This window comes from Notamacropus eugenii, chromosome 1, assembly GCF_028372415.1.
Source record: "Notamacropus eugenii isolate mMacEug1 chromosome 1, mMacEug1.pri_v2, whole genome shotgun sequence".
Taxonomy (NCBI): domain Eukaryota; kingdom Metazoa; phylum Chordata; class Mammalia; order Diprotodontia; family Macropodidae; genus Notamacropus; species Notamacropus eugenii.
In genome coordinates this window covers 213,965,627-213,990,457 of record NC_092872.1, presented here as the reverse complement: position 1 = coordinate 213,990,457, position 24,831 = coordinate 213,965,627, and the positions used below count along the sequence as shown (strand labels likewise).

General features: G+C 40.2%; 1 protein-coding gene across 1 annotated transcript in view; it reads left to right on the top strand.

Annotated features, from left to right (window-relative positions):
• The window catches only part of SLIT1 (slit guidance ligand 1), a 231,741-nt gene that overhangs the window by 10,483 nt on the left and 196,427 nt on the right, over positions 1-24,831 (top strand). Inside the window, exons 2-4 of the mRNA XM_072626554.1 lie at positions 9,133-9,204; positions 11,286-11,357; positions 16,399-16,470. Coding sequence (XP_072482655.1) covers positions 9,133-9,204; positions 11,286-11,357; positions 16,399-16,470 — 216 coding nt within the window. The remainder of the gene's footprint in view (positions 1-9,132; positions 9,205-11,285; positions 11,358-16,398; positions 16,471-24,831) is intronic.

Below are 24,831 nucleotides of genomic sequence, written 5' to 3'. Positions count from 1 at the left end.
CAAATATATATGTGTGGAGATGTGTGTATATATATATGTATAAATGGGAAAATAATAGCACCTACCTTCCAGGGTATTGTGAGGATCAAGTGAGATAAAATTTGTGAAATGTTTAGCAGAGGGCCTGGTATGCAGTGGGACCATATGGCAATAGGCCCTTTTACTTAAGAGACAGTCTGTGATTTAGATCCTTCTTGTCTACTGGTAGCGGGAATTCCTATATTAATGAAATCAAAGTCTTGACATATTTATGTATAATTTGATAGCTTTATGTATATTTATATACATATTTATATGTTATACATATATTCATATGACATATTTGTGTATAATTTGATAGTGCAGAAGGACTGGGAAAGAAGACAGGGAGATCAGGAAATTGTTGGGGGAGATACAGAATTGAACATGGGAGATCATTAATAGGATGCCAATCCCCTCATTTTATAGATGAGGACTCTAAACTCTGCAGAGAGGGAGTGACTTGTCTAAGGTCACACGGAGCCAGGATTTGAACCCAGGTTCTCGAAGTCCAGTGCTCAGATATCACATAGACTTCTTCTTATAAATTGAGGTGCAGGTCATTCTACTCTCTGTTGTGGCTTTGGAATATTTCCCCTCATTCCTGGGCCTTGATTCATCTGTCTGCTTGGACTAGTGTCCAGTTTTTAGATCATTCTGTGATTTCTGATCCTGCGATGCTGTGGACCATAGGACCTCAAAGGTCATCTAGTTTAGCCTTCTCAGTTTACAAATGAGGAAACTGAGGCCTATGGAGGTAAAGTGGCTTTCCCAAAGTTTTTTTTCTCCCATTAGTGTCTGATTCTTTGTGACCTCATTTGGAGTTTTCTTGGCAGAGACACTGGAGTGGTTTGCCATTTCCTTCTGCAGCTCATTTTACAGATGAGGAAACTGAGGTAAAAACAGTTAAGTGATTAGCTCAGGGTCACACAGCTAGTAAGTGTCTGAGGCCAGATTTGAACTCAGGAAGATAAAAATCCTGGACTCTACTGCTCCAAGTAGTAAATGAGGAAAGTGGATTTGAACCAAGGGCCTTTGACTCCAAATCCACTCCTTTTCCCATTGTACTACCAAGTAATGAGAGAAGAATTTTTATTGGTATCAAGTCTCATGGATAGACTAGCCCCTGTTGTAGTTTGTGTAGCTTCTGGGGAACATTATGTCCTCTCTCTGTGACCCTCAGATTTTTTTCCTTTCCTGTTTGCCAGAGCAGGGATAGACAGGGAACATCATTCTGGTACCTTCAGAGATGTAAATGGCTTTACTATGCCTGAGTTCCCAGGCAAACCCACTTCCACTCATGTGACTACCAGTTCTTTATTCAAACCCACATTTTGGAAGGAAGTTATAAAGCTCAGAGGAGAGAGATGTTTGTGAAGTCCTGCCTTTGGGATTCTCCTTTTCCCTCCATTCTAAACCATAGAAAGATGGCGGCAGTTTATCCTTGGTGGCCACTGGAATTGCCTTGAAACTGACTTAAGCCAGAAGGGAATGAGAGATGCTTGAAGGAAATCTTCTCCTTCCCTTTTTGGTTCCTAAGCAGTTTCTTCGACAATTCAATGAGCATTTATTCCTCCTCCTGTCCCCATCCATTTCTTCCATCATTTCTGCACTGAACACCCAAGTGCTATGAATGCCTCTAATAGCCACAGTGGGACCATATGGCAATAGGGCCTTTTACTTAAGAGACAGGCTGTGATTTAGATCCTTCTTGTTCCCAGGTTGGCTCTTGGGGTCAGGAGGCCCCTGAAAGACGCTCTCTCTGAGGTCTGGGGACTAGCTTAAGAAAACTTTTTAAAGAGTATCTGTTCTTGCCATCACCAATTCCTCTTCTTTCCCCTTGATTCTCCTGATTCCAGAAAATTCCCTCAGTTGCAAGAGGTTGGCTTTCTTAACCTGATATGCTTAGGACGCCTGCAATGACTCATTTCTCTTTCTCAGTAATTCTGCCATCACATTCAATGTTTAACTCCTTTTGCATGGAGGTTGTGTGTGAGAATCATGGGTGATCCTAGAAATGATGACAAGTAGAAAGGTTGCCAGTAACCATGGCAGCAGCAGCTGCTAACGAAGCTTTTGTTGGCTGGTGTCCATTTGGGGAGAGTATTCCTTGCCCAGAGTGTTGAAGGAAAAAAACAAACAAAGACCATGATGTGCCCAATTCTGCCATTGTTGTAACACCATTTGTAACCAAATTGGTTTTAGTGCGGATTGGTCTAGCGAGCCTCCCTCTTTTGTCTTCCCTTTCCCTTTCCATAGAGATTTGAGTGAATGAGATTTCCAGGGTGACATGCTTCAACTGACTGTTCGTCTTGGACAAGACTTTTCCTTTGGTTCTTTCCTGTATGACTCCACTGGAAAACAGCTGCCCTCATCCAGCTGGACCAATATCTCAAAGGGAAAGACAGGCATTTAAGACCTGTCGCCTCACTTATCGATTTATTCTCTTCATTCATTCAACAAATGTGTATGAAATGCTCACCATGTGCAAGTCCCTGCATTAGAGAAGTAGGAACATTTAGTTATTGCTGCTATCTGGCAGTAGAAAAATTGTGAAGAACTCTTTAACTCCATTTGATTTCTCTCAAATGAAGTCAGTCAGAGGAGTAGATTTCCCTTTGAATGTTCAGGTCCTGGCATGACCAGAACAGGGCATAACAACCAGATATGCTTTAGGAAGTGATTTTGGTGAATTCTGCAGTAAAATATGGGTATGCAGGGCTTGAAGGCCCAAGAATGATGATGTTAAGGGCTCAGAATGTTTTTTTAAATTTCCCTACCCCTGAGGAAATCTTAGGGGATCCTGGGGTTTATCACAAAAGCTCCGATATGGAGTTTATGATCAAATATGTTGTCTTCTGTCGACATTTGAGAAATCGCTGTATGCTCTTATCTCTTCTCAACTGATTTCACTTGAGTCAGGATTTTTTTCTCTGGTTTGTCAGCATCTGGTTGGTTTAGAGCCCTGAATTTGGGGTTTTAAGATTTAGATGACTTTGCTAGCTGTGTAAACTTGACCAAGTCACTACTTTCAGATTCTTCACTTGTAAAATGAAGGGGTTGAGCTAGATTATCTCTGAAATCCCTTGTACGTACCATGGCCTTTGGTTAATTGAATCAGTATTCATTTTGCCCTGGAATGTTTTTGTTCTTTGGGATATAGTGCAGTTATGCCTTGGAGGAGAGAGATTTTTTTTTTTTAATTTCAGCTGTAACCTAGAGATCTTTTCTCACTTCAGTCCTACTCATCATAAACCACTTCTGACCAGGCCTCTTATATAGGTTGGCAGGAATGTAGAGTCTGCAGCAGTTAGAGCCATTCTGAACCTGAGTCCCCAGGGTTTGGCTTGAGTGGTTTTGGCCTTGAACTTAGTGTCCTCACAAGAATGGACTCATATACTCATAGACCTTTTTATATGGGTGAAATTGGCTTGGTCCCATGGGTTTAGGTCTACATTGGGTCAGACCGTTCATTATCCATGATCCTGAAGACCTAAAGGGAACTAGTTCAGTTCTAGGTTCCCAATGGAAAATTCAGATCAGAATTTTACCCTAGGGAATCCAATCCCATTTAGATTTCTGACCCTCCCCCAAGCTTTTCACCCTCCCTGGAATCCCCTGAAGGTCTGTCCACACCTTCTAGCTTCCCCTGGCAGCTGTTGGAAGATCACCATGGTAACTCTGGGGCTGTGTGATCAGAAGGACCACCTGTTGGAAAAATAGAAGTTTAATAAAAATGACCTTTACCCCCCTCCCCCCTTTGCTTCATTCAGACAGATTTTGTTGAGATTTCAAGTGAAAGTGATTGGTCCCACGTTGGAGACCTGCTTTTGATGGGCAGTCATGCTGAGAGGGGCAGGTGGGATTGCCCATTGGAGGCAATTTTCTCACCCTAAGTGGTAATAATTTCCCCTTAAACTGCAAACTTAGGAACTTTATTAGCCCTTTAAAGATGTCTCTTTCTTGTGGGGGAGCTGCAGCTCTAATGGCTCTCCCCTGAGGTTGACAGCACTTAGTTTCCAGGGTCAGAGGAGTGTGGCTGAAGAGGCAGCTGTCACTGGTGCTCTGAGCATTTGAAGTGGGGGCAGTGTCCTAGATGTGGGGCCATCCATGGTTTTTCACACCCAATCAGAAATCAATCTGCCAGGGTAGAACTCCAGGGATCTGGCCAGGGGTTTTCATTGTTTGTTGTCTGGACTACTTCTGGTTAATATCGTAGGATGAATAGGGTGCTTTGCAGTACAAAAACAAAGAGGCTGCAGGTGACATTTTAAAATACAAGTAGGGGGGTTTCCTCGGATGCTGGCAAACACTGAATCAAGTGACAACTGATTATACCAGCATTTTGTGTAGAGGTATCTAAGGGAACCCACTAATCGAAATTAGGCTGGTGCATCTCAGATCTGAAATAGGGGGTCCATCTAGTTTGCTGGGACCTTCTTCTAGTTCTCTCAACTTTAGGGAATTGAAAGAAGAAGTAAAATCAACCCCCACCTCAAATCACAAAAGGCTTATGTAACTGGAAAAATCTCAGGAGGAAATAGTAACAAAATTCCCCCAAAATGGCACAGAGAGTTTGAAAACATCACTGGAGATAATGAAAGAAAGCAGAATATCAGATAATTTGGTTAAACTGGAGACATAAGCTCAGAAAATAACTTGAAAAAGATTTGGAAAAAATGCGTATGAAAGCAATGGGTTTAGAAGGACAAATAAGAAGAAACCTCAGAATTAGTGAGATTCTGGAAAATATGGAAAGAAAGGATGATCATTAAGAATGACTTCAGGAAACTGTACAATAAAGAGTGTTGGAGTTGGTGTTGGGAGAATTGATCTGAATCCTATCGCAAACACTTAATTGGCTTTGTGAATTTGGGCAGGCCACTCAGCGCTCAGAGCCTCAGTTTCTCCATCTGTAAAAATAGAGGAAATAATTCGTGTACTCCCAAATTCACAGGGTTGTTATTGCGAGCAAGCCTTAAAACACTATATTATTTTTAGTTGCTTTCATTGTTGTTATTATTTTAGCATTTTAAAGTTTCAAAACCAAATGACACCCTGTAAATAGAATTCACAGGAAGCTGATAAAGAGACATTTAACATTCAGCTCACCTAAGCACATCATCATCAAACGTCAAAACCACAATGACAGAAGAAAAATCTTTTCAAGTCACCCAGAGGAAGAAACCGAAAACCTATCAAAACTATTGTCAGGGTCTCAGAAGACTGTCTAAAAAACCAGAAATGATTACAGAAGTTAGAATATGATATATAAAATTTTTAAACATGGGCCTTAATTTCAGAGATCCCTAGCTATCTAAGTTCCATTGGAAAACAAAGGATAGATATTTAAAAACCAAAAGATCCTCAAAGCATTTATGGAGGAAAAACCATGTTTCAAAAGAGCTTTTTGGACTGAGCTGTAGAAGTACCTGGAAAGCTAAGTACTTGGAGCACTGGCTATTTTTCAGTTATGATCGAATTGTTGTTATCTTAATGAAAGAACCTCTGTAGGGTACTTAAAAATAACTACATTATTGATTACATTTATGGAATGATACAGCTGTCCTTGGGATGGAGAAGGTAATGGAAAGGTAAAGCAAATGAACAGAAATAAAGATCTATAATTAAGAGGAATTTACAGTTAAACAAAGGGATAAAAGGAAAGTCAGGTAAATGATTGGAGAAGAGCTGGGATTGGTGGTGGTTTCCAGGTGACACTCCTAGGTTGGTTAAGAAAGCAGGGTGGTTTCAGTAGAGGAGATTTAACCTGCTTTTGTGTCCTGGGCCCCTTTGGCTATCTTGTGAAACCTATGGACCTCTTCTCTGAATAAAGTTCTTAAATAATTGGAGGAAATGCTAAATTTCAGTTAGATGTTACTGAAAATAAAGATATTTTATATCCCACTTCAAGGACCCCTTGAAATTTATTCATGTACCTCAGGGTAAGAACTCCTTTTTTGGAGATTGTTGTTCAGTTGCATCAGACTCTTTGTGACCCTATCTGGGGTTTTCTTGGCAAAGATGCTGGAGTGGTTTACCATTTCCATCTCCAGTTCAATTTACAGATGAGGAAACTGAGGCAAACAGGGTTAAGTGACTTGCCCAAGGTCATACAGTTAGTAAGTGTCTGAGGTTGGGTTTGAACTGACTTGGGTGTTGGGGTTGGGTGTTCCTGACTTCCAGGCCCTGTACTCTATCTCCTACGCCACCTAGCTGCTCATTTTAAATATAGAATTCAAAGCACAAAGTATAGAAATTTTTAAAAATATTCTTTCATTGAGATTACTTTAGTAATAGAAATAGCAAAATACAGTTTTTTGAAATCTAATATCCTGTTACATTTCTATGATCAAAAAACCCCCCAAAACAGTAGCTGTCAAATTTGACAATTACAGGATTACATTTAAGTGAATTGAGCTCCTCCATTAACAAGAAACAGGGGTATAGAGTAGATGCAAAGACATAATGCTAATGTGCTTTTTCCCATCTGAACTAGAACCCTCTACATTGGACCTGAGAACTCAACCTTCATACCTGGGTCTTCCAGGATCTAGCCCTCAGTCCCAGGAGAAGTGAATGTCTTCATAGTTAGAGCTCCTGCCCTAAGGCGAAACCCAATTGAATGGTGAATGAGTGCAAACTGACCGACTTAGCCCACTTTATCTACTGGTTGGCCTGTGTACCAGACAGTACTTCAGCATCCCTTCTCATCCCATCCCTTCCACTCTGAGCTTTTCATTGCCTGCTTTCTACTGGACTGTTCTCTCATCTTCCTTTCCTCACTAGAACAAAACCCTACTCTTGGTCTCTATTTCTCTATATGTATTGTCTTCTGCAATTAGAATGCAAATAAGCTCCTTAAAGGCTGGAACTGTACCTTTAAAAAATGTGTTTTCAGTGCTTAGCACAATTGTTGGCACATAAAGCCATTCATTCATAGTATAATATAAAAAGATATAGCCAGATTTAATTGGAGACATTTTAGATGATTGAGAAATGGGGATTTAAGAGCGATATGGAGAGAACTCAATGGACCAAGTAAGAAATATCCATTTCTTTTTAAGCATTCATGGAACATTCACAAAAATAGATCGTGTTCTTGGCCAGAGTGAAGCCATAAGCAAATTTGGAAAGGTATAAATCTAAAATACATTAATGGACCCTAATATATTAAACTAGGAGTAAACAGTGATAGATGATCAATGCCTAGATCTTCGTGAGATTTTAAAAAGCAATTTATTAATGCTTTGGATAAAAAACGATTTAATAATAGCAGATTACCTTCAAAGATAATGACAACAGAAATACCACATATTTCAATGTAGGCAGCCAGTTTAGTGCTTAGAGGCAAATTTATATTTTGAATCCCTAGATTGGCAAGAGAGACAAAGAATGAATTAACAAATTAGATCTGCATTTAAAGAAAGGAGAAAATATGCACAGTGTTACACCACAAGGAATGTAGAAAAAGAGGAGGATGATTAAAATCAGGACAGAAATTAATAAAATGGAAAACAAAAGAACAATTGAAATAAGACTAATAACTTATTTGTATAATGAAGAAAGTTGATTAAAAAAACCTCCAAACTTTAATTTAAAAAGTTACCAAAATTAGAGACATAAAAGGGACATGATAATGTATGCAATAAACTTAAGAAAAGATTTATGCTAATAAATTTTAGAACTTAAGAAATAGATGAATATCTGCCCAAAATAGCAAATCCCCAATCTGACACAAGTTGAAATAAATAACCTGAATCTCAGTGACAAATCAAATAAATCATTAATGAACCTAAGTTCAAATCCTAGCTGTCATACTTAACAATAATAGATGGCATTTTTATTGTACTTAAATTTTGTAAAGAAGTTTACCTCCATTATTTGAACGTCACAATATCATTTGAATATCAGTGTGAGGTAAGTTACCTTGTGGTAGTTTATTGTTTTTGTGTTGTGTCCGACTCCTCGAAACTTCATTTGGCATTTTCTCGGCAAAGATATTGGAGTGGTTTGCCATTTCCTTCTCTGGCTCATTTTACAGATGAGGAAACTCATCAAGGTGAAGTGACTTGCCCAGGGTCACACAGCTAGTAAGTGCCTGAGGCCAGGTTTGAACTCAGGAAGATAAGTCTTTCTGACTCCAAGCTCAGTGCCCTATCCACTGACCCACTCAGCTTCCCCTGACCTAAATTAGTCTGAAAGAAAGGACAGGTTGTAATAATAATAATAACTGATATTTTTATAGCTCTTTAAAATTTGCAAAGTACTATACGTACATTATGTCTTTTGGTCCTCATAACAACTTGAGGAGATAGGTATCACAGTTATCATCATCCCCATTTCACAGATGAGGAAGCAAGAGTTCAGAAAAGTGATATAATTTGCCCAAGGTCACACACTAACTCCCAGTCAAGAATACATCCATCCACTCAGTAGACCCTTATTATACATCAGGATCAGAGCCAGTGGGAAAACATAGCAGGGACAATGTACCAGTTCCATTATGTGCAGGCCACAGTGACCAAATGAACATGGATAAGTGAAGTGGGACGGTGCCTTGTAGAGGCAGAGTTCTAGAAGGTGGAGGAGAGGAAGTCTTCCCCTATTCTAGGTATAAGAGATATTTGCCAAATGCACACAGGCAGGGGACGGCATGTCAAGTTCAGGAAATAACTAGTAGTCCAATTTGACTGGACACAGAGTACTTGAAAATGAGGAAGATGAAACAGGGCTGGAAAGTTAGCCAAAGGCAGGTTATGGAAGACCTTCAAAATCAAGTTAAGGATATTGAGTTTTATTTTATGAGCAGTAGGGAGCCATTGAAAGTTTTTGAGCCAAGGAGAATAGTGTCTTAGAATGCTTTTTCTGGCTGCTATGTGAAGGGAGATTTGGAGAAGGGAATGAATAGACAGAGAGATGCAAAGAAAACTCATGAAATGCCACTTAAAGTTGTGTGATGCACTTGGGTCTTCAGGTATATCAGTTGGAGCATAGAGTCCTATTTAACAGATGTCAGGTGTAAGTTGGGCAGGGTGGATCTGGAGAAAGCCCACATAATCTGTCCTCCCTCTAGTCTGCTTACCGAATGTTCTTTCTTCTCTGCTCTCCCAGGGAACTCAACGGAAACAACATCACTCGGATCCACAGGAATGACTTTGCAGGGCTGAAGCAGCTTCGAGTGTTGTGAGTGTTAACTTTCCTCGTCTTCCTCCCCAATCCCTGCCCTTCTCTCTATTTCCCAACCCGTCCTCAGCACTTTCGCTGAAGGACTACTGGGGTCAACTTTGGTCATAGAAGTAAGATTGGAGAATGTCCCATTAGGGACTGGGTCCTGGCTCAGATCAGAAGAGAACTAAGGAGATGAGCTTTTCTAATGGCTTACTGTCAGGGCAATGAGATGGGGAAACAGAGAAAAATATATACATACATATATATGTAAATACATACGCACACATATATATATGTGTGTATATACATACACATACATACACATACACACACATATATTTGTGCCTCTGATGCCTCCAATTCCCAGTAGCTATTTTCTCCAGACTTATCCTACACCAGGGACTAGAAATTATATATTATTGGAACTTTATTCAACGCCCTTTGAAAGAATCCTGGCCTAAGAGTCAGGAGACCCAGCTTCTAATCCTAATCTGTTACTGACTCACTGTATGTGTGACCTTGGGGAAGCTACTTTCCCTTAGATTCTTTGTGTAAAATAAAGGGATTGGGCTAGATGGCTTCAGAGGTTCCTCTGACTCTAGGTCTAGGGACCTGTGAGATAATAAACATCTAAGGTCCTAAATCTATGATCCAATGATCTTAGGAATCATTGTGATAGAGTGGTCAAGATTCAGAAGACCTAGTTTCAAATCTCACCTCTTATGTCTACTACTTGTGTGACCTTGGGCAAATCACCCAAAGTCTTTGCTCCTCTGTCTCTTTATTTGTAAAATGGAGGGGTTGGAGCAGATGACTTGTGAAGTTCTTTCCAGGTGGAGATCTATGATGTTAGATAACAGTGAAGGTCCCTTCTAGCTCTGACATTCTTTAACTCTGTGAGCTACATAAGGTTGACCCTTACATCTTTGATTCGGGAATGATAGAAACCAGGTGTGATGTATTTTCAAATCATCATAGTGACAGATGTCTGATACAGCCAAACAATTGTAAATGGGGATGACTACAGCCAGGCACAAATATGTTTGTGAGCACGGGGAGCTAAGCTGAATATCAAAAGATCATAGGATTGTGATTTTATAGCTTTAAGGGACCTTCCAGTCTAACTCCCTTCATTTTTACAGAGGAAGAAACTGAGGTAGGCAACGATTAAACTCACTTGACTAGGGTTACACCTGAGCTGGGATCCTGACTCCAACCCCAGCATTTTTTCTACTGAGCCACCTAACTGCCTCACATTAAATCACTGGAGTAAGGGAGAGGTCAAGGAAAGGAGAAGCTAAGTTGTAGAAGACCATGGGCCCATCCTCCATTTCTCCTACTTCTTTATAAATGTGGCAGTAGGAGGTAGGACATAGGAAGGAAGGAGATCTGTTAAACTTTGTACCAAGGACAAAGATGCTTTTGTAGGTTCATCATTGTCTTGAAATCTTGTATTCTTTCATTTGGAATATAGGGAGACATGAGATCAGGGAGGGCATGGGGAAAATAAAGAACAAAACCAAGAGCTCTTGTATGGGTAGTGATGATTTGGCGGAGGTGTCTCATTTTCATCCAAAGCAGACGGAGGCAGTGGGAGGGTTGTGTGATGTTTGCCAGCTGCCAGTGCATTTTCCGCCCTTGTAAGCTCTGCCCAGTTGGCATGGTCCTTTGCCCACTTGCAGCATGCTGTACCGGCTGTTCTGCTGCCTGGACATATGCCCTCTGGGTTGGCTTTGATAGGATGGACATTCATTCCAGGGCTTGATAGACCCATGCCCTGTACTCACCACTGACTAAACTAGGGTTTTCCCTTCCTGTGTTTTTGGAAAGATAATGTGGTATCTTGGTGGATGCATGGCCCTGTGCCACAGGAGTGCTTGTTTCCTATGTGGCAGGCCTGGGGAGGGGAAGAAGCCTACATTGTTGAATTCATCAGACTTTATGGGAATCTCATCCTCTCAAGAAGAGTCTTAATAGGATGCCCCTGGGTTGTGTACTTTCTTCATCATTCTTTCACTAAGTATCTTGTTCTGAATTTGCCTCCTGCTTCTTGGAGTCCTTGACCTAGAGTAGCTTTTGTCTCTTTGCCTCACCAGACAACTGATGGAAAATCAGATTGGAGCAGTGGAGCGAGGAGCTTTTGATGACATGAGGGACCTGGAGAGACTGTGAGTATCCACAGGGCACAGGGATGAGGGAGAAGTTGGATGTACACAGGACTCCATGCATTAATTTTTCACTCATGGCATCCCAGCCATATATCTGCAGCTTGTCAAAAATTTTTTAACAAAAGGAAATCATTCCTTTTCCTTCTTCCCACCTGTTTTGGTTAATGTTTTATTGAGGCATTTTAAAATACATTGCTGTCATTTTCAAATATATTTCTCTCCTCACAATTGATAATGGCTTAGTTGACAGTTAGCATTGAGTCATCCAGCAATGGTTTTAATTGGCTATTATATCCTTGCTGTTTGCCATGATGCTGTTTGCCATGATGCTGATTGGCGGCTCAGCCAGGCAGTGATGGGGAACTGACCCTGCATATGTCTTTCTCTACCCACCTTGTCACCGGTTCAACACAGAGATCTTTGGCATCAGTAGCCTGGAGGGAACATGTATTTTGCTTCTCTGAAGAGCAAGGGCAGCACAGGGGACATTGAAGCATCTTCAAATTTTTGTTGTGTAGTTCCTTTAACCATCTCTTAAGCAACAATGGCTGTGGGGGGAGGGTAGACCTTACAAGTGGGTCCTATGTGTCATCAGATGGGACAATGAGTTCCCCAGTATGGTTATGGTTCTGGTCAGACATGAGGAGGAGAATGGTTAGACGAAAACAACCCTCAACAAATATCTTTCAAAGAAGCTGAGAGCCCAATAGACCAGAGACTAGATAGGAGAGAGATGGGTTTTGTTATTCAGTCACCTCCTGATATGGCACCGAGGACTCCCCTTTTCCAGCTTTTCTCTTTACTCATCTGATCTAGGAATACCTAGAATTATGGCTAAATTCACCTTTTTTAAGGGAAAGTGATATGACAGAGAAATAGGGAGAAAGAAACTATCCTCTGTGTGTGTGTGTGTGTGTGTGTGTGTGTGTGTGCGCGCGTGAAGTGAGGTAGAGGAGATAATTTAATTCCTTCTGAATTAGCTGTGTGGCACCAGACACTTTTCTCTGGGCCTTAATTCTCCCATTTGAAAGTAAGAATCATAGTCTGGTCTCTATTTACTGGGGATTGTATGAGAGAGAAAAAAGCATTATGGTTGGAGGAAGAAGCTACTAGAAATTGAAATACTATGTTATCAGTTACTATACAATGGTTAAAGGCCTTGAAGCTCTCTTCTCATTGTTTTGGGGTTTACAAAGACCTATTTTTAATAAACCTTTTTTACTGAGTCAGGTAGGAAGGGATAGCCATAAACATAACATCTGTGCCGGATCGGACCTTTGTGATCCCTAGGGTAGAGGTTCTGACCTGCCTTGTGTAGCTGATGACAGATTATTTTCCTGGAGTTGATTATGGGCTGATTATAGCCCTAAGGTCAGCCAATTGTCAATGGCCATGTGATTTTGTGTTTGCTGGAAGGAATTAAGAAAAATGTTTTTGAATTTTCTTAATTGTTCACAAATTCTGTAGCTCAAACTATATGAGAAATTCCTTGAGCCAAGTTGTGCTTGGCACAAAGTAGGAACTTAATAAATGCTTGTTGAATTGAACTGAGGCTAGAAGCCATGTTTTACAATTTAGTATACTCTCTGGCACCTATCATAGTGTTGAATTTTTAATAGGACTTAATGAACACTTATATGGAATTAAATGATTCCTTGGATTACAAAACATTTGATTCTTATTTCTGGAGATGTCAGGCTCTGTCAGCGTGTGCAGTTTTATTCACAGGATAGAACTCAAGAGAAACATGGGAAGAGTTGTTTGAATTGATGCAGAGTGAAATAAATAGATCCTAGGGGACAAAGTATACAGTTATGACAATGAAAATAAAGACAACATTAAAATGAAAGTAAAGCCTGAATAATTATAACGATCAATCTTGGTGTCCAACAAAGAGATGTGGAAATACCTCCCTACTTTCAAGAAAGAGATGGTAGACTACAGGTGAGGAATATTGCATATACTGTCAGATCTAGTTACTGGGGTTATTGATATGGTCTAATTGTTTCTCTTTGTTAATCAGAGAGCTCACTTGATGGTGTTGGGAGCTCTATCTGAAAGCAGCTATAATATAAAAACCAAAAGACAAGATAATATAAAAACCAAAAGACATGAAGAAAACCTGGATTTTTTTTAATCAAAAGAACATAAAGACTATATTAGGTCAAACTCAGTATTCTGCTTTTGATGATACCAAGAGGTGCTTTTTTTTCAGGGGTGGCTGACTTCAATAAAATCAACCTGAAAAAGTTAGGAATGTACCTCATATATCCCAGACTTTATTAGTTTGCTGGGAACCTATTGTTTATGAATATAGAATAGCAGAATCATAGAATCACAGAACTGAGAATTTGTCTGGTTCCAGCCACGGAGAACACTTGGTCAAGGTCATAAGCCAGGAGAATAGTTTCTACTCATCTTCCCAGCTTGTTTTGTATCTCTTTAAATCATTAGTCTTTTTTAATTCTTGAGAAAATAAATCCTACAAGTTTATTGTCCATGATATAAAGTGGAGCTTTCTGAAATTCCTTTGTTGGCATTTATTTGCCTTTAAACTACATTTAATGCCCATAGTTTTAGTATACTGGGATGTCATGAATATGCCTTTATTCCCCCAATCCATAATTATGATTTTATAGACTTTAGTCACGAATGCTCTCATTTTCATTTTCCAAACAGGAAAGTATTCCTTTCTTGAAGAAGATTCTCAGGGGACAGGTTCCTCATGCCTCTCTATCATTTTAGCTGCCTCCCTCAGAACAATTTCAGTTCTGTTGGGTTGTTTTTTGCATTATCCTCCTTTTGTAAGTATAATATGAAAAATTTGTTTAAAATCTCAATCATGAAGACACAGCCCTCCATTAAAAATCCTGCCCTGATGCCTCATTGTGGGATGGTGGTGATCCAGATAATCAAAGGCTATGCTGGCAGAATAAAAGAAAGCTCTGGTGGGCCTTTCCAGGCTGGAAAGATTTTGAGCAGGACCAAGTGACAGACTACATGTCTGTCTTCTGGGGCTCTGTCTGGCTAAGCTCAGAGAAACTTTTTTTTTTATTATTTTATTTGTTTTCAGTGTTCTACAATCACTTCCATGTATCTTAGATTTTTCCCCTCCCTCTCCCCCTTCCCCTCTACCTCTTCACTCCCTCTCTGAGAGGGCATACAGTTTTATATAGATCCTACACATATTTTCCGAGGAACTTTTTACCAGAAGTTTGGCCACAGGAAAATGAGTATTTTTGGCCTTAGAATTTATAAAGATTGTCTGCCATGATACAAATTAGTGGAGGGGATGTCCTGGTACAGGCAACCATGCATCCCTTAAGCTGAAATGGGTGCAGATAACAAGTTTTCATGAAATTAATTCAGAAAAGGAAGGAAGATGTAGTTCAAAATTGTTAATAGAATCACAGGATATTAGAGGCAGAAGGGGGCCTTAGAGATAATCTAGCCCCCTTCATTTTATAGATAAGGAAACTGAGGCCCAGAAAGTGAATGTGACTTGACCCAGCTTGTGGCTCCTCCTACATGAAGCCTTTCCTGATCCTCCTCAGCTGATAGAACCCTTCCTCTTAAAATTACTTTATACTAATTTTTAATATATTCAGCAATTCATATATATGTGTATACACATATATGTACATATGTGTATGTGTATACACACACGTATATATATATATGTATATATAAAAATTTTCTCCTTTCTTAGAATATAAGCTTCTTAAGGAAAGTCACTCTTATTTTTGTATCACCAATGCTTGTCTGAGTGTCTGGAGCATAGTGAGTGCTTAATAAATGGTTGCTTGCTTCCAAAGCCATACAGCTAGTAAGTGACTGAACTCGGAATAGAACCCAGGCCTCCGGACTCTCAGTCTCATATTCTTTCTCTTACAATATAATGCTTTCCTCCCCTGGATTATCTTTCCTAGTCAGGTTATATTTATAGAACTCAGGGTTTCTTCCTTGCCCTGAGGGAAAACTCTGACTATATTGGTAATTTTTCCAGATAAATTAAAACTTTATATGAGATGACCCATTTAAAAATGCGATGACAAGTGAGTGTCATTTAAATGGACTGCTAAAAGTAGATGTGTCAGTTTTTGAACATATGCCCTAAATTACCTTCCTTCCCTTTTGTTCTAACCAATTGCCCAAATTTAAGTGAGTTGGTGTAGGTTGTTTTTGGCAGCTTGGTTATCTGAATTGATAAGAGGTTTAGGGTTTAGGATTTTGGGGTTTCAGTTAACAATAGGAGATGGCATTTACATAGAACACATCTAGTATAAAGAGTAGTTTGTTCACAATGGCTTAGGAGTGCCAAAGGGCGTAAAGGTAGGTTTGAGTAGAGTGGGATAAGGGCGTAGGTGATATAGGTAGGAAGGAATTTGGAGTTATGGCCGGGGAAAGAGATGTAAGCCTGGAAGCGCTTCATGGGGTTTTCTGTGGAACCACAGAGAAAAAGATTGTTACGTCTTTCACTGCAGTAATGGTAACACTGATTTTTATCATGAATCCCTGAGCCAGAGGTGAAAAAGTACATGTGTTGGGGGCGAGTTGGAGTTGGAGATTGAACCTGATTGCAGGGCAGATGTTGAATTCTTGTTCCTGCTCAATAGTCAAGGCAGGGGTCAGTAGAGCCTGAGGTCTGGCTGGTTATTGGAGTTCCAAATCCACCTCCATTATACGATTCTCCCTAAAGTGATGATGAGGTCAAGAGGATGGTATGACCAACACTGATCCATTGGATCCTGATTCTGTCATTCACATTTTTCAGGACTGTCTTTTCTTTTACTGGACTGATGCCAGTTGAGTGGTTGATTTTCTTTAGTACCTCATGACATAATCTCTAGGACACCCATGCTAAAATGAAAATCATCAGCGATGAGATATGTGTGTGTGTGGGTGTCTGTGTGTACATAAGGCATAAACCCATTATTAGGAAGAGTTGAGATAACACAACATTATTTCTATCATGGAGCATATTTCTTCTTTTTCTCTGAGAAACTAAGTTATTTTAATTTTTTTCTTTTCTTTTCTCCAGACGACTGAACCGGAACCATCTGCACTTGTTACCAGAACTACTGTTCCAGAATAACCAGGCGCTTTCAAGACTGTGAGTAACCTTTTTTCATCCTTAAAACATTCTTCTGTTCCTGCCATTCTTGGCAGGATAAGTGGAGAGCGTTGGGGAGTCAGTGAGGATTGCATTTGCAGAGGCTCTTCTTAGAACTGCGTACCATTAGCTTGTCTCTCACCTGGTCAGAAACACTCTTGGAATCCAAGGGTCAGACTTCTCATAAAAACAGTACACTCAAATATTAATATGTATATGTATACACACACATTTATATATGCTGTGTTGGGTTAGGTCTTCTATCATAGTCCTCCTAGCTATGATAGAAGAAATAAGGGAAGCATTATGAGAGTATGTGGTTGTCCTCAGTGATATCAGCTTTAACAGACTGGACTTGTTATAATCAAATAATCAAATCAAATAATCAAATTCCTTTTATATCCCATTATGAATCTGCATCTTCAAGTCAGGAAGATCTGGTTCCAAATTCTACCCTGACAGCATCTGTGTGACCCTGGGCAAGTCACTTAATCTTTCCATGTCTTGGGCAACTCCCTAGGCCTGAGTGGGGATCTGATCTGGCAAAAGGAGTTCCCCTCCCCAGGAAATGTCATAGATCCTTGGTGTTTTTCCATAGAATCTATCATCTGTAGCTTTATCTAAGCCCTTCTTTGACCTATTTATGTTTTAATTCTCTCCCACCGGGCATTCGTAAGCATTTGCTATGTGTAACACATTGTGTTAGCTCTAGGGAAATATGAGCTAAAATACAAGGGAAATAATACCAATGTAAGGGAAGAAATAAGATAATATTTCTCCCCTTAAGGAAATTAAAATCTAAAAGGGGCAATCATCACAGATTATTGGTTGAGGTTCTAAATTGCATTAAAGGAAGAGTGGGAAGTGAAATAAGATAAGCTCAGGGAAGATTTCATGGAAGACATGGTAGTTGAATGTCTGGAAGGATGGTTAGAGATAATTACAACAAAAGCTAGCATTTATTGAGCACCTCAAGATTTGCAAAGTGCTTAACAAATGTTATCTCACTGAATCTCCTTGGGAGATAGGCACTATTATTATCTCCATTTTACAGATGAGGAAACTGAGGTACAGAGAAGCTAAATGATTTGCCCAGGGTCATGCAACTAGTAAGTAATTGAGGCAGGATTTGAACTGAGATCCTCCAGCATCCTCCAAGTCCAGCATCCTATGTACTGTGCCACCTAGCTAGGATGTCAAGAGAAGGAGTTGGTGAGATAGTCATAGGACCCTTGAGTTCGAATCCAAACCCTGATATTTGATACCTGTGTGACCTCGGGGAGTCACTTCACAGTTCTGTGCCTCAGTTTTCTTATTTGTAAGATCTAGTCCAGAGGGTTGGACTGGATGTTCTTTAAGGTCCTTACCAATTCTAGACCTCTTATCCTTAATTCCATCTTATTAGGATTAGCCCACTAGCCTAGGCTTTCAAAGTCTTCTCCAGTCCCTTCATTCAGAGTGCCAACTATCCTTTTTTAGCTTTGTGCCACTTGCAAATTTGACAATCATGTCATCTCTACCTTCATCTAAGACACTGATTAAATGTCAAATAGCACAGGACCAACAGATTCCTGGAGCCCTCTAAATTGATATCAGCGTTGTCTTCCCCATTAGACTGAGTTCCTTGAAAAGGGAGACTGACTTTCATCTTTTTTTTTTTTTTTTGTATATTCAGCACTTAGTTCAGTACCTGTCACATTGTAGGTAGTTAATAAATGCTTGATCACTGATTGACTACACGTGGGATTTGACCATTCACTAATTCCTGAATAAAAATAACAGCGACAGTTGGCATTTTTATAGTGCTTTGAGGTTTACAGGGTGAGCTTTACATATGTCATCTCATTTGTTCTTCCTATGAGGAAGGTAAATTATCATTCTCAGTTTACAAATGGTTCCACTTATCATACAATTGTTTAGTCCCCATCTCTCCGTTTTGTCCACAAGAATCGTATAGTAGAATGTGTTGGATGTTTTGCTGTTATCTAGGTGAACTATGTCTACAGCATTCTCTTGAACTCTCTGCATAGTAACCTTGTCAAAAAAAGAACTGAGGTTGGGCAGGTATAACCTCTGGTTGAAGCCATGCTGGCTCACCACTTCCTTTTCTGGCTGGTCCCAAACCATCTTTTTTATCAATGTGTCCTAGAATGTTGTCAGTAATTGAAGTTGAGCTCACCTGTTTATAGTGTGCAGACTTCTCATTTTTGTCCCTTTAAAAATAATCTAGTCAGCATTTGAACTTCACATCTACAGCCCTTTTCCTGTTCTTCAAGATTTTAAAGAGGTAATCACGTTTGCTGTGTCTTTTAGTTCCTTGGGATAAGATTTGTAGTCAAGTGTATGATTTCTGCTTCCCTTGGTTTCCACTCCCTTCACTTTTATTTTAAAAAGAATTTTTTAGTTAATTTTTTTCTAGTTGAGAAAAATCTCCTTCCCACTCCCCTCTTCCATATTTGAAAATAAAGAAAGAAAAACAAAACCCTTGTAACAAATATGCAGTATCAAGCAAAGGAAATCTCCCTTGACTGTGTCTAAAAAAATCCAGGTCTCGTTCTCTGATGGACCATCACCTCTCTGTGAGGAGGGGTTGAGAGGTGAATAGTGGGTTTCACCATCCATTCTCTGGAATCACCCCTGGTTATTGGATTGATCAGAGTTCTTATGGTTTTCAAGTTATTCATTTTATCCTTGCCAATACAGAGATCACTCAGGAGATATTTGTGAAGTGCTCTGCAAACTTAAAGCCCTATGTAAATTCTAACTATTAATATTACTCTCAGAGAACACAGAAAAATTCCCAATACAAGAGTTGAGTAGTGCCACCTTTTGTCGTCATCTGTAATCACCATCTAATCACCCCAAGCAGTGGTTCTGTCCTGTTTTGTCCCCTTTATCTAATATAGCTAAAGAAAAAGCTTTTTCTTGTCCTTAATATTCATCCCCAGTCTCCACAAACTGAGCCTTGGTGCTCTTGACATATGAAAGTCTGTGCCTTTCTTTGTTGCCATCTTCTATTACCTGCCTTTACCTTCATCTTTTATGCATGTCTTAAAAGTTTAAGTTGGCTGATGAGTTCTCTGTCCATCTGCATCCATTTCTTTAGGCAGGCTCCCCCTTTTCTTCTGCATTGCAATTGTTTCTGTTTGTGGCTTCAGAATTTCATTTTGGAGAGCTTCCCATTTCTCTTGAGGTAACTTATTCATGGAGGATTTTAGGCTGTAGGAATCAACCCTTTGAAACCTACTGTGCCAAAATCTATATAGATTGAATTATTCCTGTCTTTCCTCTCTCACAAATTCTAAAATGAAGCCACTTTTTCTCCCTATTCTCTTTGGTGTCATATTTTTCTATCTTACAACCTGATACAGGTTACAATTTTCTTCTTCCTCTTTGTATGTTTTTTCTCCTTTGTTTGTCATTCTGTCATTCTTTTCAAAGAATAGTTAATTTGTTTTTTTCTGATAATATGGAGAACAGAAAGACATTCCTCTGGTCCTTTTACCTTCTCTTCTAGGAGCAAGATCAGCCTGCCCTTTGAAAATACTTAGTTACGTGGCAATAACAGAAAGGCAAGCATGATGCACTCTTGGAGGGTTACTGCAGAATCTCCCATGGCCTCCACAAATCCGTTCTGTTCAGAGCAGGTCTAGTGGCTATTAACCATCACCGTCTTCCTCATTGGTGTCTCTACCCACTCTCCTTTGTTCTATTTTTGCTTCTTAAAGCAATGTTGACCACGAAGGCACTTCATATAGCAATGTAGCTTGATGTAATGGAAAGGACACTGTTTGGAATCAGGGAATATGGATTAGAATCACAGCTCTGCTAGCTTGCTACTTGGTGTGACCTTGGCGAGTCATTTAATCAGTCTGGGCCTCAGTTTCCTTCTCTGTGAAACTGGATGAGATTGCTTCTTCTAGCTCAATATTCAAAGCCTGATCATGCCATCCTGTTAATTATTGTTATTTCCATAATGTCTTCATTATCAACAATACAAAGATATTTCTTTAATGCCTACTCAATAAATGCCCTATTCTGTTTGTTGGGGATACCCTTGTTTCTGTCCTTACTGATATGACATAATTGGAAAGATATGTAAAAGGATAATTGGCAATATAAAGCATCATGTGACAAGTGTCACATCAGTAGACTAGACCAAACACAGTTTCTTCAGCAGGTAGGGCATGGTCTCCAAACTCATCAACTTGTATGGCTAAAGTTTTGCTTTTAATTATGTTCCCTCTGTCTTTGTGTTATTTGATTGAGTTTGCATTTTTTTTGTCTATCCTTCTATGCCATGCCTCCTGTAAAGTATGAAATTTTGTTGGTGTTCATTTGTTTTGGTCATGTCCAGCTCTTTGTGTGACTCCATTTGGAGTTTTCTTGGCAGAGGTCCTGGAGTCGTTTGCCATTTCCTTCTTTGACTCATTTTATAGAGGAAGAATTGAGGAAACAGGGTGAAATGATTTGCCCAGGTTCACCCAGTTAATAAATGTCTGAGGATGGATGGATTTAAATTCAGGTCTTCTTGACTACAGGCCCAGTGCTCTATCCTCTGTGCCACCTAGCTGCAGTGAGTTTGAGATTCATATCATCGCTTTCCCTGGGAGTTGTGGGTGTTTTCTTAGAAAGTCCCATGATGGAGATTTCTGTTTGTCCAATATAACTTTTTTTAACCCAGTGAATCTAAAGAATCCAAGAATGGTCTGGTTAATTTTTCCTTGGACATTTATCTGCAAAGATTTGTGTCCTGGACACTTATTCTCTCTGCTGAGGACCCCTTGTTGTCGACTCTTCTTCTACTTTGAAGTGACTCTAATGCGACTTCATTTCTTTGGTGTGAAAGAGGTACCTTAGCACCAGAGCAGTTTCACTAAATCAGGATGAAAATGGACTTGGAAGAAGCAGGGCCATCCCAGAAAAATCTGAGTTTGGGGGGGGGGGCCTGCTTTCAGTATTATTATGAATAATAACCCTGGATTCCAATTGCACTTTATCCATGTTATTCCTTCGCTTGTCACTAGCTCTTACAGAGTGAGTTATTTTACCCCTTTATTTTTTAGGTAGGGAAATTGTAGCTCATAATTTCTGTAAAGGAAATAGTTTGCCCAGCATCATGAAGCCAGTTAGTGTGACAAGCTAGGGTTAAAGTGGAAGGCTTTCCAAGCCCCAAGGCATTGCTGAGCTCACTTCTCTGCTCTGCTAGGTCTCACTAGTATGGCATGGACTGGGGGAGATCTCCTTTGGGGCCCACAGCTGCCTTGGAGTAGAGTCAGGCTGCTTCACTTAGGGAGGCTGAAACAAGTTTACGTTGCCTATGGAGGTGCATCAGTGTCTGAGGGGTTTCACTGTATTTGGTCATATCTACCTTGGATTTTAGCTCTTTCCCCAAATGGTAGGTTTTATATTTATTTTGAGAGGTTGTACTTTTCTAAGGAGGGGCAGGGAATAGCTGTAGGAAAGAAGGGCACTCATCCCTGTGGAAATTCTGCTTAGTGGTTGGACTACAATATTCCCAGCTTTTCCTCTGTGGAAGTAGCTTGTTCTTGATTCCAAGGAGGTGATTAGGGATATGACTGTGGTTGGTCCTTTGTTCTCAAAGAGGACCATGACATCATGAAGGTGATGCCATGACTTGCAAGTGAACTGGATTTAAGTGAGTCAGAGCTGTGCAAAGTCACCAGCCTCACTCTCTCCTCCAGAGAGTGGGTCCAGTGCCAAGACATAGGTCAGGATGACTGGAGATGGCCCTAGATACAGTGGAAGACCTTGGCCTTTTAAAGCTTTCCAGGTCTCAATTTGTCTGAGATAACTCCCATTCAGTGATTAAGTTTAGATAAAACTGAGGCAAAGAATGACTTCTTTTACCTAGTCAAAAAAATTAAAGTCAATCTGGGAAAGGAAGAACCTCAGAGTTTCTGGTCAAAACAGAAATAATTGCTATGTATACTCACTCTGAGCCATCAGAGCTCAAACAATGACCAAGCAAGGCTTGGGCTGGGACCTATTGTTGGCCAATCAATGAGAACCAGAATGGTTTGGGTTTAAGTCATGGTCCATAAAGAATGAATCTAGCCTGTAAACTCCAAGATATCTTACTAGGTTTCAGCAATCAAAATTTATATTCCTTTGGGCAGAGCACCCACAGGTAAGGGTACAGAGGGAGAGGAGGAGGGGTCTGTCTGTCTGTGTTCATCCTTTGTTTTCAAAGAAGACTGTAACATCAGAGAAATGATGACGTGACTTTCACTTGACTTTGTTTTGAGTGAGGGAGGGCTGTGCAAGGTCACCAGCCTCACTTCCCATCCTGGGCCATGTAGATCCAATGAGCAGATATTCATCAGGATTACTGGAGATGGCCCAGGATGCACTAGGAGACCTTGGCCTATTCAGATACTCACTTAGAGTGAGGTAAAGCCCATTCAGTGAATAGGCCTCTTTAAATAGGGAATGGCCCCTTTAATGAGCAAAAGAAAATAATAAGTAAATCCAGCTGGGAGGGAAAGAGCAGCAGTTACTATGGATAGTCACTCTGAAGCCATCAAGTGGAGTTTGGGCAGGGACCTATTGTTGTGCAATGGACGGGCTTCGGAGTGTACTGGGATTACAAATTTTTAACAAAGGGAGGTATATGTGCACACACATACTTTTAAGTTTAATTTGCATTATTAACACTTCCTTAAGTCTAGACAATTAACAAAATAGTAAACCAATCCTTGATTTGTAGTGATTTTGGTTTTCGAATGTGTAAATACATAAATGGAAAATTTAACAATGGTCTTTCAAATGAATTAGAGCTGGTTCCAGCACACCAAGTGATCTAGAAATTTCTGCATGGAACAGTATACCCATCTCCAGAGGGAAATGGAGCACCTAGTATGATTCCGGTGAGTCCATGAGGTAAACTAATGTGAAAAATCTACTTCACCAAAGTAGGAGGGAATTGCATAGGATTCCATCCACCCTGGACATCCTAGGGCATCTTACTATCTCTCTTGCCTTTTTCCTGCTCCACTCCCCACCTGGACCAGAAACCATGCTTCCCTCCCTAGGGGAGTTGATCCACTCAGTCTGGACCTCCATCCTGGGGCTAAACTTGATTGACTAGTGAATGAGTAAGTATAAATTGACCTGAGAACTATATGTAAGGTGACCCTAGCCCACGCCTCACATCCATCCGCTTGGGACACCTTTGGCTCTCTTGCCATCTTCCGTGTTGTCATAAAGTACCATTATTCCCTTCACCCCCCTCCCACCCTGTTCCTCCACCTTCTACCTCTTGCCTTTGGAACAGTAATCAAAGCAAATAGATATTAACTACCCAGTTCTGATGCCCTGTGCTTCCACTCACAATTCCTGCTACTTTATAGACAAAATCTTACTTTTCTGGTCACAACTCCCCTAAATATTTTGACTTTCTGTGGTAGAATATAACATCCTTAAGAAGAGGGACTGTGTTGCTTTTGGTTTTTGTTTTTCTTTTTGTTTTTATCCCTAGCATCCTAGAAAAATAACTGGCACATAGTATATACTGAATAAATTTCCTTCCTTTTTTTTCCTTCCTTCTTTCCTCCCTCCCTCCCTTCTTTGAAGGGAACCTATCCCTCATTTTTTCCAGCTGCCTGAATTTCTCCTGGCAGGTTAGTACCTCAGTTCCCTTTTTGTTCTTTTCCTCCTCCTCCATCTCTTTCTTTTCTCCTCCTCCTCCTTCTCCTTTTTCTCTTCTTCTTGTTTTTCTTCTTGTTCTCCTCCTCCTCCTCCTCATTCATAGAATGGTCATCTATCCTTGGCTTTGAAAGCAATGTTTGAGAGTGAGAAGGTAGAACCCTTTTCTGTTTGACACCTAGGGCAGAATCTTTTTCTTCAGCAAGAAGATGAGGGTGTGTGGCAGGTGGAGTCTTCATCCCCATAACAGGTTGGCTGCATCCAGAGGATATGGGCCCCATATAATGGTACATTCTACTCTTGTGCTGTGGCTGTGTGTCAGGTCTGCCAATATGTTTGGATCATTTTTATTTATCTGGATAGAAGTTAAGGTTAGGGTTAGATGCACAAGTTCGAAGTCTTTAAATGGTAGAGAACTTATTTGAAACCTAACGCTCATTTATGTACCAGGGAGTAGGGGGCCAGGGAGAAGAAATGCCATGAGAGCATTTTCTCCCTTCAGTTTCCAGCTTTAATATTCTCTCCCTTTCCTTGCCCTCCAGTCTTCTTTTCCAGCTTTTTTGTTCTTTTTCTTCTTCATAATCACATCTCCCTTCCCACCCAGGTCACAGGTAGCTGACTTCTTTTCTGGAGGCCAAATTCCTGTGGGTTTCTTTTTCAGCCCCAAACCAATATGTGTCCTGACCAGATGGA